Source organism: Lytechinus pictus, chromosome 12, assembly GCF_037042905.1.
Source record: "Lytechinus pictus isolate F3 Inbred chromosome 12, Lp3.0, whole genome shotgun sequence".
Lineage (NCBI taxonomy): Eukaryota > Metazoa > Echinodermata > Echinoidea > Temnopleuroida > Toxopneustidae > Lytechinus > Lytechinus pictus.
In genome coordinates, this window is record NC_087256.1 from 29,909,979 (window position 1) to 29,927,500 (window position 17,522).

Here is a 17,522-nt window from a genome sequence, read left to right on the forward strand (position 1 = left end):
AGGGCTGGTAACCTATAACAATTTTGAAATAGGGTCGCTTTGGATTTCGTTCAGTAAAAAAAAAAAATACAAGCAAAAGAAAAAAAAAATGTTATTGCTCCCAAATGAGGATATTTTCGAGCAATAACCCTTGGTTGCTTGTCAACCTGATTTCCAGGGATGCTGCCTATGGGGGTGCAGCAACACAGCTTCCCAGAGCCATGAGGGCTTATAGGTTGACAAATCTGTGAAATCTTACAGCCCTTGACCTGATGATTATACGTTTTTATAGAATCAGTTTGATGAGAGCAATTACAGTCCCAGGAACAAAATTAATTAACCCGTTTTATACAGCGAAAATAACAAATTGTTAAAGGGAGATGTACTGTCTGTTTAAGCCCAATGCTGTGTAGGCCTATATATTTTTTTTTTGGGGGGCGGCACCTTCGCTACCCTTCGAGGTTTGACAACAAAGATACTTTGCTTCTTCAAAAAAAAGAGTAGGATATCACTGGCGGGACTCGAACCCGCAACCTTTGAATTAGAAGTCCAATGCGCTAATCCATTGCGCCACAGTGACATCTATACTATAGCCCCACAATATAGCTCTATAAACTTGACGTTAACACTCGCCAATCAAATGCCAACGCCTTGTTTAACTTGTTTAGGGGCAGTGGCGTAACTACGGGGGGGGGGCATGACCAACAAAAAAAAAACGGGGAAAAGGAGAAAAAAGGGAGAAAGGAAGAGAAACGTACTGGGAAAGAACAAATTATTCATTATGATGTTATATTAAATTAAATTATAATTATGTTATGTTATATGACATAAGAAATATTTTTTCATAACATTATGAAACATAATTTACTCAGGGCATATGTCTTCATTGTACCTGGTGCTCGCATTGTCTGTTTTACGAGATATGTAATCCTGTTGTACTAAAACCTCCCGTTTTCAAGTCAATATACACCAAATATATTTCCTCGCACTTCGAGATATTAGTGTTTTATGTACAATAGTATGCTTCTTTTTCATGACTACTTAAAGTGATTGCCCCAATTTAAGGTCTTAACATAAAACATTTCCTGTCCGTGCTTACGTTCGCATTAGTCGATTGGTGAGATATGTCTGCTCTCCATGAATTCCTATAATCAGTCCTTATAAAATGTCCCTTTTTCTGATCTGAATATCAAATATTTTCAGCTCGCGCTTCGCGCTCGCATCATTGGGTTAGTGAAATACGTATGGTCTTAGTGAATTCCTACAAACAAGCCTTAGAAAGCCCCTCTTCAGGATTGAATTTCTTAAATTTCAGCTCGCGCTTCGCGCTCGCAATATTTGATTAGTGAGATGCGTATAATGATGATTACAATTACTACAAGTGCTTAATGCGTTTAGATGCCATTCTAACAAAATCAGCAAGAGATTGGCACTCGCATTAGATGACTATGGTGAGATATGTATATGTTCCTAAAATATAGTCCTTAAAATCTCCGTTTGAGGTCAATATACACAAAAATTTCAGCTCGCGCTTCGCGCTCGCATTGTTTAGTGAGACAGGTACGTATCATGATTACAAAATTTTGATTATAATGTCCCTTTTTAGGTCTGAATATCCAAAATTTTAAGCTCGCGCTTCGCGCTCGCATTATTTGATCAGTGAGATACATACCCGTTCAATGGCACTGTCCTTAAAATGTCTATATTAGGTCAGTATACCTGGCAACTGAGCGCGCGCTCACTAAGTGGCTCAAATTTTTTGCTGGTGCCCCCCCCCCCCAATGCCGTGACCCACGGTTCGCCACTGTTTAGGGGGCAACGTCCCTTATTATTTTCCAAGTTGTAGGAAAAGAGGAAAATTAAGGAAGAGTCGAGAAGGAAGAAAAGTATCAAAAAGAAAGATCTCATTCGTGTAAATATCACCCCTGTTGTTTGAAAATTATTATATAGGCCTACCATAAGAGAATATTTGTACAGTGTGTCTGATTAATAATGAACAGAAAAAATGTTTCCAACTTTCAGAGATTTTTTTTCCTGATTGAAGAAACCATTCTGTTCGCCTTATATGATGTCACCACGAAATCAACACTTCAAAGATGCAGATAACTTTTCACTAACTCAGATCACTATATGATAAGGAATTTCAAGCATTCCAATGTTCTATATGTAATTGATAATGCGAAATACGATTGCCTCCTCATCAGTGGCGTACCTAGGATTTTCCACAGGGGGGGCAAATTCGTCCGCCAAAAAATTTGACAAGCAAAAAAAAAAGGTCTTCAACCACAAATAAAGGATTTCGTACCAGAAAAAAATTTGACAAGCAAAAAAAAAAAGAAAGAAAGAAAAAAAAAAAGGTCTTCAAGACTCGTCAGGGGGGGGGGGGGCAGGGATATATCCCTTGCATGGGTTGTGACTCGTCAGGGGGGCAGTCTGCCCCCTCTGCCCCCCCCCCCCCCGTAGGTACGCTAGTGCTCCTCATGCACGGGAACACGGCGGGTGACTTTTTGTACTACTGTATATTTTGAAAGATTTTAGTGCAAATATTTGTATAACCGATTAATAGGGGAGAAAGTAGAAAAGTAGAGATTAACGTGCATGGAAAGGGGAAAATTTATTTCTAGTAAGATGGACATTCATATGGACATGATTTATAATTATTATAGAAGAAAGTTATAAGCATTTGAGGGAGCTCCGTAATGAAATAAAATATCAAAAAGAATCATCATCATAATCCCTGGCGCACAGATGGGGAGCTTGGGAGCCATGGACTCCCCAAAAATTTTCACGACTATATAGAAAAAGGGAAGGAGAAAAGGAAAGGGAAAAGTGAAAAATATGATACTACTTTCTGAATATTATCTCAAAAGCTCCCCATCTGTGCGCCAGTGATTATGATGATGATTATTATTAATATTTTATTTCATTACGGAGCTCCCTATTTTACAATAGACTTTTGTGTTAAAATAGTCACTTTTTGCTCGCTCGTTTCGCTTTTAACCAATGTTATCCCATACACCATGTCTGACCTCATCAAAATGTTTGCTTCAAAACGCTATGATAATAATGATATAATAAAGAAGGGGAAAAGACCAAGTAAAAAGGATCATGGGAAAGGGATAAATAAGGTGATATTAAGAATCTGCAAGTTTACTTTACAGGTTTATGGTCATTATAAACAATACCAAAAGGTCATCTAACTAAGGGTTCATTTATATAGGCAATTAGAGATGGGTTTTTATCATTATTAATTGAATATTTATTCAGAAGATGGGAATTCCCCCAATCTGGAGCTGTAAATAAAGAAAGTATTCTGTGAGGTGTACGTGTAGAGTTCTTGTGAGAGTTTACAAATAAATTGATTTCTCCAGTAGATAGTGATGACTTTCTGTAAACGCCATCGCTGGGTAATCAAGATGGCAAGATTTATTGGTTTACTGGAAGCACCAACTTACTGTCATCTGACGAAGAGAAGAGGGCATTTGGCATTTTTGCAAGGGAAATTCAATTTGATTTCAAATGGATGAGTAAAACCCCTTCCACAAGTGGTGGTGTGACTGCTTAAGCCCCTTTCACAATCATTGGTGGTGCGACTGCATGCTTACAACAGTTGCAACTCTGTGCAACATAATTGTGACCAAATGATCGCAAACGATCGCACGAGCATTGTGAGAGCCCCTTTACAATGAACCGTTGCGATTCTGTGCAACATCGTGACGAAGTGATCGCAAACGATCGGACGAGCAATTTTGAAAGCCCCTTTACCGAACTGATTTAAAAAATCGTGATCCCAAACCGTGAATGCCCTTTAAGCGAAAGTGTGCAATCATTATTTCGTCATGTTTGCGCATGGAGGAAATGTCATTACCATGCCCCTGAGTCAGATAGGTATAGACTCATGAATATCGTCCGGGATTGATTTGGTATGATGAAGTACTGAAACTCAAAATTGTACGGATGAGGAAACAGAGATGTAATGAGCCAAAAAAAATTCAGGGTGCAGATATGGCGTGTATGGGGCAAAATTGCTTAAAAGCTGTGAGCAAGCGAAGTGAGCCAACAAAATGTGTCATTTTTAATACAATTTTTTTGGGATAGATTTTGCCATTTGATGATCAGAGTAGAATTTCATATTAAACCTTACTTTTTCTTTGTCGTGAAATGTTTGGATGGTCCAAGGCCCCGAGCCCCCCCCCCCCCCCCCCCATGGAGACAACAGATACAGAGTGCATGACAGTGATATCAGTACCACAATTATTAAGACTGTTGTTGGTACCATCTAGTAGGTCCATGTTGGTACTAAATCTATATCGTAAGTTTGAGATTAATCAAGAAAATATCGCATATTCGGATTTGAGTTTCCTATGTAGGCACCAGTCCAACATGATTGTGACACCCCACCCCGTATCGTACATGCCTATACTTTGTGGCACTTTTCTATTTCACTTTTGGTCTCAGGGCCTACGAACGTAATAGCTGTGATATTTAAAGTGTATTAGATGAAACAAAGGAGCAGCTAGACGGGGGAAACGCCCAGGGGGTGCTGCCTATGGGCAGGGGGGCTGTTTAACAATTTTTGAAGTGGGGTTGCTGGTTTTGATTTAAAAAAATGACGAGCAAAAAAAGGTTTTCATTCCAAAAGGAAGGTGGTGTGGGTCATAAAAATATTACAAGAAAAAAAAAAGGGTGTATGGTAGGCCTATACAATACGCAGCACCCGCCAGAAAAATCTTGGGGGTGCTTCAGCACCCTAGCTTCCCATAGGGTCTTTACCCCCCCCCCCTTCAGTTGGTAATAAACACGGGGAAAGGTAGCGAAAGAGGGGGAAAGAAGAAAGAGTAACAGAGTGACAAAGAACATTTCCCAGTTTTTTGTGTGCTTACTTCACTATTTTTTTTTGGGGGGGGTGGTCTTTTTTTGTTATCAAGCTCCTTGATCAAGTTTGTGGACAAACTTTGAAAGCTGCCCGGCACGTTTCTTCGGGGGACGTCTTGAGAGAAACACCGCCCTCACAAAAGAAATATATACGTATACTATATATCAAAATACTTCAATGGATTATGATAATGACCACAGTTTTCAATAATCTATTTTTTTCTTCCATGATATGAGCAGCGAGGTCAGGTGTCTGACAATCCTCAAACTTCACAGGGATATATAGCCTACTTTGAAAAATGAATTGGGTGTATTATTTTGTTAAAGTAGGCTCATATTTGACAGATATTGATCCACATTCTGCTGCAACTTAGGTACACACTAAGAAATAAAGGTTCAAAATTGAACCCCGAAAGGTTGATGCAAAATCAGGTTCAAAACTGCACCGCCAGGGGTTCAATTTAAAATTTTGGGGTGCAGTTTTGAACCGGCAGGGTGCAAAAATTAACCCCAACCAGGGGTTCAATTTCTGAACCCATAGGGTGCTGATTTTGCATCAAACCTTTCGGGGTTCAATTTTGAACCTTTATTTCTTAGTGTGTACGTGAGGCAAAAAAAAAAAAGCAGGATTAATTATAATTCCTTGAATGTTCAAATAAATGTTGAGGGCAAGTGAGTGAATGCGAGAAGAATGATGTGAAGCACCCATTTTCTTGCATAATAAATGGGAAAACCGAGCACAAAGGTGAGCTTAATGTAATTGCATTTCCGGGTAAGTTCGCCTGCAAGGGATATTGGAGCTCCCATATGAACACGCTACTTTAATAATGGAAAGTCATATTTGGGGCATTTCTCGGGGCATTTCTAAACTTTTAAAACTTAGGTAAACAATATGTCTTTTTTTTTACAATACATAACACCTTAAAAAGGGGACACTGAGAAATACCTATTGTGGTTTTCACATTAAGTTGCAAAGGCAGGGTGGTGTAATATGGACTAAGGACTTTTAAAAATCACATAGACCTAGGGTCCATTGATTTTTCGGGTCAGGGACAAACTTTGGGGAGCACTTTCCAATCGAAACATTCTCTGATAAACAAAAAAAATCATGTCACCACTTCACCATTCCAATCACAACCCCGGTCACAAACCGGCCACCCTTGAATGACAGGCATTTACAGGGGGCGGCACATTCTCTATTCAGTTCCCTTTTCAAAAATTTGACAATTTCACCTCATATTGCACTGTATTGTGAGCGAGCGACAGGGATACCCCAGTTACGGACATGTTATGACTTATTTCAGACATTTACCTCTTCAGATTTACAATTCATTGAAAATGGTCTCGAAATTTGAGATAGGCCCTGTCTTACAAAGAGTTACGATTGATCCAATCAATTGTAACTCTATGGAAATCCTTCAGTGTCATAATTTTTTCTACATGAAATTTGCCAAATGTCCTTTGTAAACAAAAGAAGGAAAATACACCAAATTGTCAAGAAATCAATTAATTTATGGATATTCATTCATATCTAGAATTTTTTCGAACAAAGTTGCATTTAATATGTTGACTTTGCTGGCTTTCCATAGTTAAGTTTGATCGGATCAATCGCAACTCTTTGTAAGACGGGCCCCTGGGAAATATAAAACGTTGACGGCTCCGCCGGTATTTGAAATTGGGGTCTTGTTCTCAGACTAATGTGATACGATCAGCTGTTCGTGTAAAGACTGGATGCGATGGTTGACTTCATTTTTTTAAGGAGCAGAAAATCCAAAAAGCAGTGAATATAAACATTTTGGATCACTTAATTAGTACCGTTACAGCACCATAATGAAGTACGTTGGCACAAGATCAGACGAATTCGGTAAATTCTCTTTTGAAGAAGCGATATTCTCAGCCGGTTATTTACCAGACGGAGGGCTTCTCATTCCAGAAGTTATCCCGGAGCTGTCGGCGAGCTCTCTGCGAGAATGGTCATCGCTCTCGTATGCTCAGCTGTGTAAAAAGATATTCCCGCTGTTTGTTGGCGAAGACGAGGTTCCAAATTCTGATTTGAATGGTGAGATAATTTGAAGTTGTCACTGAGTGATTTTAAGTACGGTGTTGAAATCTGGTGTTGGTGTTGTGACAACACCAACACCAGCCACAACACCGCACTTGAAATCAGGCTGGTGTTGGGATTGACCTCGGAAAATATGACGTATTTCCGGCAGTTCGTGTTGAAGGCTGGTGTTGAATGTCGTCTGCTGAACCCAGCACTGCGGCTGGTGTTGACGATCTACGTGCAATTTCCCCATTCACCAACACCAACCCCCAAGGATTGGGAAAATCGTGATTTCAAGTTCGGTGTTGGTGTTGATGTTGATGAACTGTAGCTCACGAACAGGCAGCGAACACGATGAAACATCCCCGTAAAATTATCTTTTACATTTAAGATGAGCGCAAATCATTAGAGTTTTACACATTTTCGTGAAAAATAATATTCATGCTTTCTGATTATTGCAGTGATTTTAACCTTTGCATTCTGTACGATAAGATTTTATTGCAGTTTATTCCCGATTTCAATTTCGTCGTCGAGAATTTCTTGCGTAAAGTTGAGATGATCAGCAGCGCAGCACAGAGGCGTGACGTCATAGGATATCGATAACGCGATCGGTATCGCTCCTCTGAACTCAGCTCGGTGTTGGGGCTCGGTTCAGCAGCCTTTTCACGCTCTCAACACCAACACCAACTCCGAACACCGTACTTGAAATCACCCACTGTAGTAACGCTTTAACTGTTAGAGCCATTCCAAGTGCAAGCTTGGGTATGTCCATATTTTCATATTATGATTTTACTAGTGAGTAGTACTACATCTGGCATTTTTTATTTTTTTAATTTGTCCTCATAATTGGTGAGTGGAGCCAACAGAGTTCAGCAGAACAAGCAATATAACAGAGACCAAAGCTTTTGGTCTATGATTTTACTAGCTCTTTTGCTCCAAATATCAATTTTTTTATCATACCATGGCATGGAACTATATATAATATAGACCAAAAGCTTCGGTCTCTGTTATGTTGGTTGTTCAGCTGAACTCTGTTGGCTTCACTCACCAAATACAGAGACCGAAGTTCTAGCGCGATCTGTACAGGGTACTCAATGACCATATGTTTATGTGTATTAAGTTCGGATAAAACAGGGCAGTGAAGTTGCGCGACAGCCGAGGTAAGTCACTGTTTTTGTTCCTTTTAACTTGATTTTCCCCGTTTTTTGGCAATTAATGCCAAGAGGCAACATTAATTTGCATTTCGGTCGCGTTAATTTTCAAAAGTTTGAATCATTAAAGACAAAAATTGAAGAGCCCTGACGGGGGGATTTTTCATTGTAACTCCCCTAATGGTGGCTGCACGATAGCGAGCCGTCTGTGTATGAGGAGAAATTTTAAAAATAAAAAAATGTTTAAAAACTCCTCGAAACAGACGGCTGCCAGCTGTCTAGGAACTATATTGAAAGTGAAAAACAAATCTTTAAAAGCTAAGTTAGACTAAACAGTAAGATCTCATTGATATTCTTAGTTAGATATTGGGATTTCAATGGGATAGCCAATACTTTAATAGCTTTATGATAGACGGGGGTCGTTCTAATATATTTTTCATTTTCAGGACCAAATGGACCAAATCATGTAGTTTAAATCTTAATCATTTTCAATTTCATGTATGCTAGTTTTTAACTAAACCAAAAGCTTCGGTCTCTGTTATGTTGGTTGTTCCGCTGAACTCCGTACAGAGACCGAAGTTCTAGCTCGATCTGTACAGGGGACTCAATGGCCATATGTTTATGTATTAAGTTCGGCCCAAAACAGGGAAGTGAAGTTGCGCGACAGACGAAGTAAGTCACTGTTTTTTCCCCTTTCAAGTTTATTTTTCCCCGTTTTGGTGCATTTCAGGCCAAAACAGAATAATTATCTTTATTTTGGTACAGTTCTTTTTATATATTTTTATGAAATAAAGACAAAAATCGATGAGCCCCGAGGGGGGATTTTGCATTGTTACCCCCCTAATGGTGGCTGCACGATAGCGAGCCGTCTGTGTACGAGGAGAAATTAAAAAAAATTAAAAATGTTAAAAAACTCCTTGAAACAGACGGCTGCCAGCTGTCTAGTTTTTAACGACACCCGTTCAAAAAATAAATGTGCACCAAAAATGTATGCAGTAGATCCATGACCATGTCACTAGTGGCCAAATTCATCCACCTGCCACATGACTATGGAATGGTCTAAAGACCCCATATTGATCGAAAGAAAACTATTGATATTGCATTTAAGATTGCAGATTATCTCAAACTGAAAAAAAAATCATTCATTTACCTCTTTCTCTTCCTGAAGAGGAAACCAGTTGGACAACACACCAGATAGTGGGCTGTAACAGAAGAAAAATTGTAAGATCCAGGTGCACACACCTCTCTAATCCTGGGTTTTAGGGGACTAAATTATTTGCACCCACACATGACCACTCACTTCACCAAATCACACTGCCATATTGTTTGCCCTTCCCAGACCCCACCTCCCTACCCAGAGAGAGGAGGGGTGGCAGCACCCACAGAAATGGGGGAGGACTATTTATGAATTATTTTACAGTTTTACAAAGTTAAAAAAACAGCTGGGATGAGATGGTTGAAGTTAGCAACCACTTAAAGTGTGCAATTAATTTAGTCCCCTAAAACCCAGGATTACCCACGCCTCTCTATTTTCAAATTTGCTATTCGCAACCCCTTTATTTCAAATTCCAGGATCTGCCACTGAATGTCATCCAAAGTCAAGTTAACATTTTCCTCTCTTTTTTGATGATCCAGATATCATCGATCAAGCAGTTGCCAAATTGAAACATCCAGAGGTGTTAACGGTGGCAAGGTTGTCCAATGGACTGAACGTTGCGGAGCTATTCCACACGAAGACCTTGGCATTTAAAGATCTTTCTATGGTGACCACAGGCCAATTCATGAAGTACTTTTTAGCAAAAAAGAAGAAGAATATTATCCTTATTGTTGGTGAGTAATAGCGAAACAGTGTTCTAGTCAATGAAGGTCCTTTTAAAATTGTTTAAAATGTATTTTAGATTGATTTAAAATGTGTTTAGATTTAATGATGTCAATCACAATGGATATTAGTAAACTATTTCTAGATTTGACTTGATAAAATGAAATTGAATTGTATTGACTTAGAAGTGATCTTGAGCCAAGTAAAATGCTCGATAAAATGCTTCAATACTTTCAATTGAATACTGGCCCTGATCTTTGACATCTTGACAGGCACATCGGGTGACACAGGAAGTGCAGCTATCGAAGCGGTCAGAGATCATGATTACATTGATTTCATTGTACTAGTACCTCGCTGTTCTCGGCTCCAGAAACTCTCCATGTTTACAGCCATCGATAGGAACATCCACATCTTTCATAGTGAGTTCTTTGGTTCAAAGGCCCGTATTCTGAAGTCGGGTTTAATTTCAACTCTTGGTTTAAGTTGTGGTTAAACTATGGATGGCCAATAGTGGCATGAATCTCAAACAGTAGAATTTCAATGTATCAGCTTATTTTTCTCTCAAATCTTTTTTAACTGTTTCAGAAGGATGAATGATATAACTTTCTTCATAATTCACGAGTTAGGGAAAGCATAGTAAATATAAGAAACGTACAATGTAAGGAAAATTTTTGAAATTTTTGGCTTTCCATATCTTTAGCCCAGAGTTGGACCATGGTCTAAAAAGTTAAACCCAATTTCAGAATCCGGCCGTAGAGTTCTATGCATGGATTGATCTCTTGTTAGATTGGTAATGAATAAGTTTGGTAGTTGGTCAAATGTTTAGTTTAGTTGATTTGTAGTTGTTTGGTTGAATGGCTAGTGAAATGGTTTATTGGTTGGTTGGGTTGAATGGTTGGGAGGTTGTCGGGGACAAATAGTGGTTGGTTAGTTGAGTGGTAATTGGTTGCTTAATGGCTTGGTTTAATTGGTTAGTTGTTTGGATGTGGTACATGTATTACAGGTAAATACACAATCAATTAGAAATATATTGCCTAACCATTCAGGGCAAGCTATTTTACAATGTATTTGGTCTTGGAGCAAGTTAGCTTTTGTGAAAGCAGAAAAATCAAAGAATAAGATCAACAAAAGTTTGAGTAAAATAGGACTAGCAATAGAATAGTTATGAGCATTTGAATGTCGAGATCACTAATGCTATGGAGATCCTCCTATTGGCAATGCGACCAAGATCTATGATGTCACAGATGAACAACTCTCCCCTTTTGGACACTGAAAATATACCCCAAAACATCTCTTTTTGCTCATTCTCATCATATGACAAAGGATTCATCAATGATATAATGTTGTGAAACCTATGTACTTGTCCTCTCATAAAGAGAACACCTCACCTTGTGATAGACTCTATAAAAATGAGAATATAAGTGAAATAAGTACTAAAGTAATGAGGGAGTTGAATGTGTGTGACATCACAGATCTTGGTCGCATTGCCAATGGAAGGATCTACAAGGTATTAGTGATCTCAATATTCAAATGCTCATAACTTTCTTATTATTCATTCAATCTTCCTCAAACTTTCAACAATATGTTTCTTTGATTTTTCTCTTTGATATGGATTCAGCTGGTTTCAAGGGTTTCATTCTCCTTTAATGTTGGTCAATTAGTTGGGTGAATGTTAGTTGGAGCTTTGTTTAATGATTGCCTGGTTCATGAATAAGTTGATTGATGAATCATTTAGCTGTAAAGCTCTTGGTATGTACCATAATGTAGAAGAATAAATTCTTCATCACATCCTTTTCTATAATTCCTTGCCTCTATCAGACCCTGAAATGTCTTCAGATGATAGCGATGTCGTGATCAAACCCGTCATGACCGATACTGCCTTTAAAGAGCGTCATCGACTTGGTACCCTCAACTCCATCAATTGGGGTAGAGTGATGGGCCAGATTGTTCAATATTTTTTCACCTACCTCTCCATGTGTCCGTCCTGTGACAAGGTCGTCGAGATGATCATTCCAACAGGGGCTTGTGGCAACATGACTGGTGAGTTGTTATAGGCCATCTATTCATAAAGTTGTTTTTGGAATCGTTAAAGTCTGATAATGTAATCGTTGCAAATATTTCTATGACTAATTGTGAAAGGGACTTAAAAGTCTAACACCACCTATGCATGCTCAGTTAATAGTATTAGAAAAAAATATATGTATTAACTTTTAATACAGATGGATAGATAGTCAGGGATGGAGTCGAGGCCAAATTTTGCCGGCCTCGGCCCGAGTCACATGTACATATTCTATGGGAGGAGATTTCTCCTGCACCCTTTTGAGTCGGAAGTACCGGCCTTGATCACATCCCTCGGTAGATAATCATTTCTAGTCATATCCTCTGTGTTGGGCATAGATGCATTTTCGCTGGAAGTTTGGGGCTGTTTGGACTGGTTTTTTTTACCTGAAAGGCTCTGGATTACCAGCGGATTGTATGGGCTCAGTGCGGGGTCTGTGAGGGCTGAATGTGTGGTGTGCTGGGATGTCGCAATTTGTGCCCCGACTATATGAAAAGACCCTCACGTACATTGTACGTTGCTTTATTTTTGGAGCAATTAATATCTTAGAATTCTCACGTCTGTCTTTGGGGGAGGGGGGTGTGTGGGCAGTAATTTTGTGATATTTGTATATATGCTATAATTTTGTGAGTTTGCTGGACTGCTTTCTTGTACCTTATGTTTTTATCTACAGTGTATGTGATTTTGCTTTTAATGAAGCAAATAAAGATGATAATATAGTCGATTGAGAATAATTGTCTGTATCATGACTGAAAGCTTTAATAACTTTAGAGAATTTCCCTATATGACTGTTCCCAGGACATTTTGAAAAAATAAGATATTAAAAAATGCAAGAGAAAAAAGATCATTTATTGATTAATTTCATTGCAGGTGCATGCATAGCCAAGAAAATGGGCTTACCTATTAAGATAGTATGTGCTGTCAACAGTAATGATATAGTCCACAGGACATTTGCGAACAACGATTACTCCATGAATGAAGTCACGGCTACCTTGTCCCCAGCTATGGACATTCAGGTAAAGTTTGTAAACTTCAACCCCCCCAAAAAAAAAAGCTTGAAGAATTTCTTTTAAAACCTGTTTCAGTGTTGCTGAGAGTTTCAACAGATGTTTTATGTAGTATGCAGATGTCATGCTCCATTGAACCTAAAAATTTATACCCTGATTTTTCCTTAAATCTTCAAATCTCTGTCTTAGATTCTTCTACTTTGAATGATCAGATAGTCATATGTTCATCAATTCAGACAAGTTATTTATTATGGTAAAGCTCTGAGTCTGCCTATTCGATCTGAATAGTGAAATTTATTGCTGGTTATGAGCTGTGTGCTCTTGTTCGAACTGGTTGAACCTAATCACACAATTAAGTGTTTTTTTTTTTCAATTTGAATATTTGTTAAGTGATAAATTCTTGATGGGACTGTAGTATTATAACACTGACTTCTCGGTGTAATGTATTTATTTAAGATTTCAGAGTCTGGCTAATTCATCATGTTATGTAATGAGTCCAAAGGGTACATTGTAGGGCATAATTAGTTTTTTCTTTATTGAAAGGTCATGAATGTTAATAATTTCAATATAAACGATTCTTATATTACCTCTAGACAGTATGGCATAATTAGTTATTGCTGCTTCCCATAGTATGATGTACATACCCATCTTGGTATAATATTAAATGTATTGTATGTTTTGTATGTCTAGACTACCTTACCCCACAAGTGAGTCCTGTAATTAATTTTCTACATTGCATGTGACAAGGTTCAAAGTTTCTTTGTCAAACTTGCATTTCATTGAGGTTTTTCTTTTATTGTGAAATAGAATAAAAAGACTGACAGAATTGCTTTCAATGAACAGATACAATACATGCTCTGGTCAATTATGTATGTGTATGTGCAACACGCGGGGGGGGGGGGCTTTAGCCCCCCCACTTTTTTCCAAAACCGTGTACAAAAACGTAAAAATGACCATATGATTGTGATTTTTTGCATGGTCAGCCCCCCACTTTGAAAACCATTCCGCTGCCCCTGCAACAATGTTTTTTTTTCATTTAAGCATATATTTTGTTTGCAGGAAATAATCTGCCTGAAATTTATTGATTATTTGTTTTTCTGACCAATTGTAAGTGGCTGAGAAGAGTAAGAGGGTTGGGTAGAAGATGTTGGATGCACTAAATCCCCAACTAAATCTAAAGTAGAAGAAGGTTTTGATGATGATTAAAGGTAATCTCAAGTACTAGCTTCAAACAATGATTTCATCAGAAAGTCTGTGAAATCAATGTCAATTTTCACCACATCATCAAAGATCTGTTGATCTAGTATATTCATCATAAATCATTAAATACACGTTGACAAGCAAGCACCCTGAAGATTACCAACACTGATATGCACATATGGGACTGTTGAAGAAAAACTTGTTACCCGGCAGGAATGCCATGATTATTTTGCTTATTTCTCGATTGGCAGTTACTGTATTCCTGCCAGAATCATTTGTCAAGTATTTCCTTAACCCCTTTGGATTCTGTTCGAACTTATCTTAAGATTATCAACACAACTAGCATTTCAATTTTACAGCTATTCTTATATTTTTCAGATACCATACAATGTTGAGAGAGTAATGTGGCTGTTTTCCGGTGGAGACCGTGCTCACATTAAAGACGTCATGGCTCAATTTGAGAAGGATGGTAAAGCAACCATGGATTCCGAATTGTGGAAAAAGGTTCATAATATTTGTTATTTTATTTCATTTTGTTTTGATCAATCATGATTGCATGATTGCTCATATTGTCTAAATTTCATCATTTATCATATACAACAGACCATGGCATTGGTGATTCCCATGCATTTCCCATGGTTTGCTATCTCCACCAAGGCCATCATGCGTGGGTCTCCGCGACTGGTGCCATCAGCCAGGGGAGGATTCATGCTATTGCATAGTCGCCTGGACAACTGCTCGGCTTACATATCGACAAAGAAAGCAATGAAAGATTCTAATTCGTTTGAATGATAAAATCCCCCCCCCCCATCCAACGTTGTGAAACTGAGTGGCTGTTGCGGCTTCCTTTCATGTGTTGTGTACATGGAAACAAATCATGTCTGTCCAATTTGGAGGTGATCCCCGTGCAGAACGCGAGACTGATTCTTTCATTGCAAATCCCTCAATGTTTCAGGGGGTAGGGAAGGGTGCAACTACCATCTTTGATTTTTGAGTAGTAGAAAAAAGACATGGGGGAAAAACAGAAGAAAAGAAAAGTATTCCCGGAAAATTGCCAGGGGTCGCGCAACAGAGTAAGGGAGAATCTGACACTAATGACCAGCCATCATGAACACACATAGTCAAATTTGAATTGTCACTTACTTTATTTAAGGGCAGGCAATACTATCATGACAAATCTCTTCAGAATGACATTTTAAATTTTAGTCCCTACTATTTTTGGTCTGTTGTGATGGAGAAAAATACATCACTTCACAATTGAAATAAACCATGTATTTTGGACTAAAATTACCTTACATTTTTGGTGAAAACCTTTTTTTTTTTTTTTTGCTTGTCAAATTTTTTTGGTTAAAATTACCTTACCATTCTGGGTGATAACCTTTTTTTCCCAGGCCTTGGTCCCACCTAGCTTTGGGACAGATTTCCGCCCATGTAGTAAAGCTGCAGTACCTTACTATCTTAATGCTGCATTCAATTTCATTTTAATTCATTTTAATTTCATCTTTGATCAGATACAAGAGACTGTAAGCACCTGTTCAGTGAGTGACCAGACAGTGACAGACACTATTAGAAGATGCTGGAAAGAAGAAGGCTATGCTCTTTGCCCTCACACAGCTGTAGCTGTTGCTTACTACTACCACAAGTGAGTTAAGCAAAACAAGTTATATCCGTATGATAATAATCTGAACATGCGATTGGCCTGAACCCTGTCATGTGACCAAAGATAGCTCCAACCAATGTCACGAAATTGGAAAAAAAATGCCATGAATCCTGACATCTGGCGTCACAAGCAGGGAATAGTACCCTGAGCAGTAAATAGTTTAAAAACTATTTAAAAACGGGGCTGAAATCAATCGCATGGTGGGCTATTCCACGGTTACTCACGTTACATTTGGAGACACCTTGACTCATAATTGGAGCTGTAACTCCATTATTATTGATAGGAACTAAACATCTCCTTATCACAACAAAGAACACAGTCTGACTATCCTTTGTATAAAAACAAAACTTGGGAAATTTTATTATGCTCCTGGCAAATCTTTGGAATGTGTCGGTTACTCACGTTACATGATTTGGACATGCATAAAATGAAAAGTCGACATAAGTGAAAAGTCTCCTCATACAAGGCTTTTATGAAAGTTGATTATATCCATTTCAAAGAAGTATATTAGGAAGACAAACTTTGTACATAATTAAAAAAATAAAGAACACATGGTTTTTACTTGGGGTGCAGATAATATGGTTACTCACGTTACGGTTACTCACGTTACATTTTGTCCATGTATAGTTAACAACACAAATGTCATTAACAATTCAATGTGTGTAAAATTCCTTGCTAGGAACATCAAAAAGAGATTTTATACAAAAAAATTGGAACAATTGGAGCTTTATTAAAAAGTAAGAGGTAAAAGTATGATTTTGCTTACTAATTATGCATAAATTAGCATAATTGCTTAATACCAATTTGCATGAAGTAAATTACTGTATAGTATTGTAGATTATGTCCAAGACAACCTACGTGCAAATTTCGGCGTGATCGTGCAGCCAATGGCCAAGATCTCAAGGGGGGCCTGGGAGGCCCCACCCATCCCCCCCCCCCCCCCGGGCCATATTAACTCCCAAAATACCCCAGCCTAGATAGGGTTACAGGTAAGGACATTCAATGTGTTGTTCGAACACTCTTTAAAGTTTGGTTAATCGAAACCAAGTCTTACTAATGCACTCTCGCATTGTGAATACTTCTACTAATATTTAATTTTTTGTGTGATTATATGACCACTGATATTTTGATGAACAAAGAGTCACATCAAAGAGGTGTACCCTCATTTTGCTTTTAATTAATCAAAAATAACTTCACAACTCACCATGAGACTTAAAACTTGACATCCCACAGAAAATGTTACCTAACTGCATAATTTTTAGTGGTTACTCACATTACATGATGGTTACTCACGTTACAAAGTTACTCACGTTACAGTTTTTCTTCATCATTTTTATAAAAAATTGTACTTTTTAATGATTTTGATAGTCATCACTGTGTCAAAGATTGTTTGAAGGAAGAGAATTTAAAATCCCACCAATTAACTGTGAAGAATTTTTCTCTCAGAAAACAAAGTCAGTTTTTTCGGTTACTCACGTTACATCACCTGACCAGGTTGCAATATTCATTTTTGAATGAGTACTACAAATTTACTTGAAAAGCTGTTGTGTATTTTAGGTAATTTGACTCTTCTAAACTTCAGAAATATATAAAGTGGTATGTTGTTGCAATAACAAAATGGTAATAAGGCATATTTCATTTTTCACTATTTTTCTTGTATTTTGGTACAGAATGGAAGACACAACTTTTTACCATTTTTTTCCAAAGTATAGATATGAAAATAAACTT

General features: G+C 38.0%; 1 protein-coding gene and 1 non-coding gene across 2 annotated transcripts in view; one reads left to right on the plus strand and one right to left on the minus strand.

Moving 5' to 3' along the window:
* Window positions 1-485: 485 nt before the first annotated feature.
* On the minus strand, window positions 486-559 carry TRNAR-UCU (transfer RNA arginine (anticodon UCU)). The gene has a single exon. It is a non-coding gene; the product is annotated as a tRNA-Arg (tRNA).
* A 5,980-nt stretch (window positions 560-6,539) lies between these two features.
* Window positions 6,540-17,522, plus strand: part of LOC129272715 (threonine synthase-like 2) — a 17,940-nt gene continuing 6,957 nt past the window's right edge. The window contains exons 1-7 of the mRNA XM_064107534.1: window positions 6,540-6,913; window positions 9,685-9,879; window positions 10,141-10,287; window positions 11,687-11,908; window positions 12,798-12,943; window positions 14,513-14,638; window positions 15,646-15,776. Coding sequence (XP_063963604.1) covers window positions 6,685-6,913; window positions 9,685-9,879; window positions 10,141-10,287; window positions 11,687-11,908; window positions 12,798-12,943; window positions 14,513-14,638; window positions 15,646-15,776 — 1,196 coding nt within the window. The 5' untranslated portion in view covers window positions 6,540-6,684. The remainder of the gene's footprint in view (window positions 6,914-9,684; window positions 9,880-10,140; window positions 10,288-11,686; window positions 11,909-12,797; window positions 12,944-14,512; window positions 14,639-15,645; window positions 15,777-17,522) is intronic.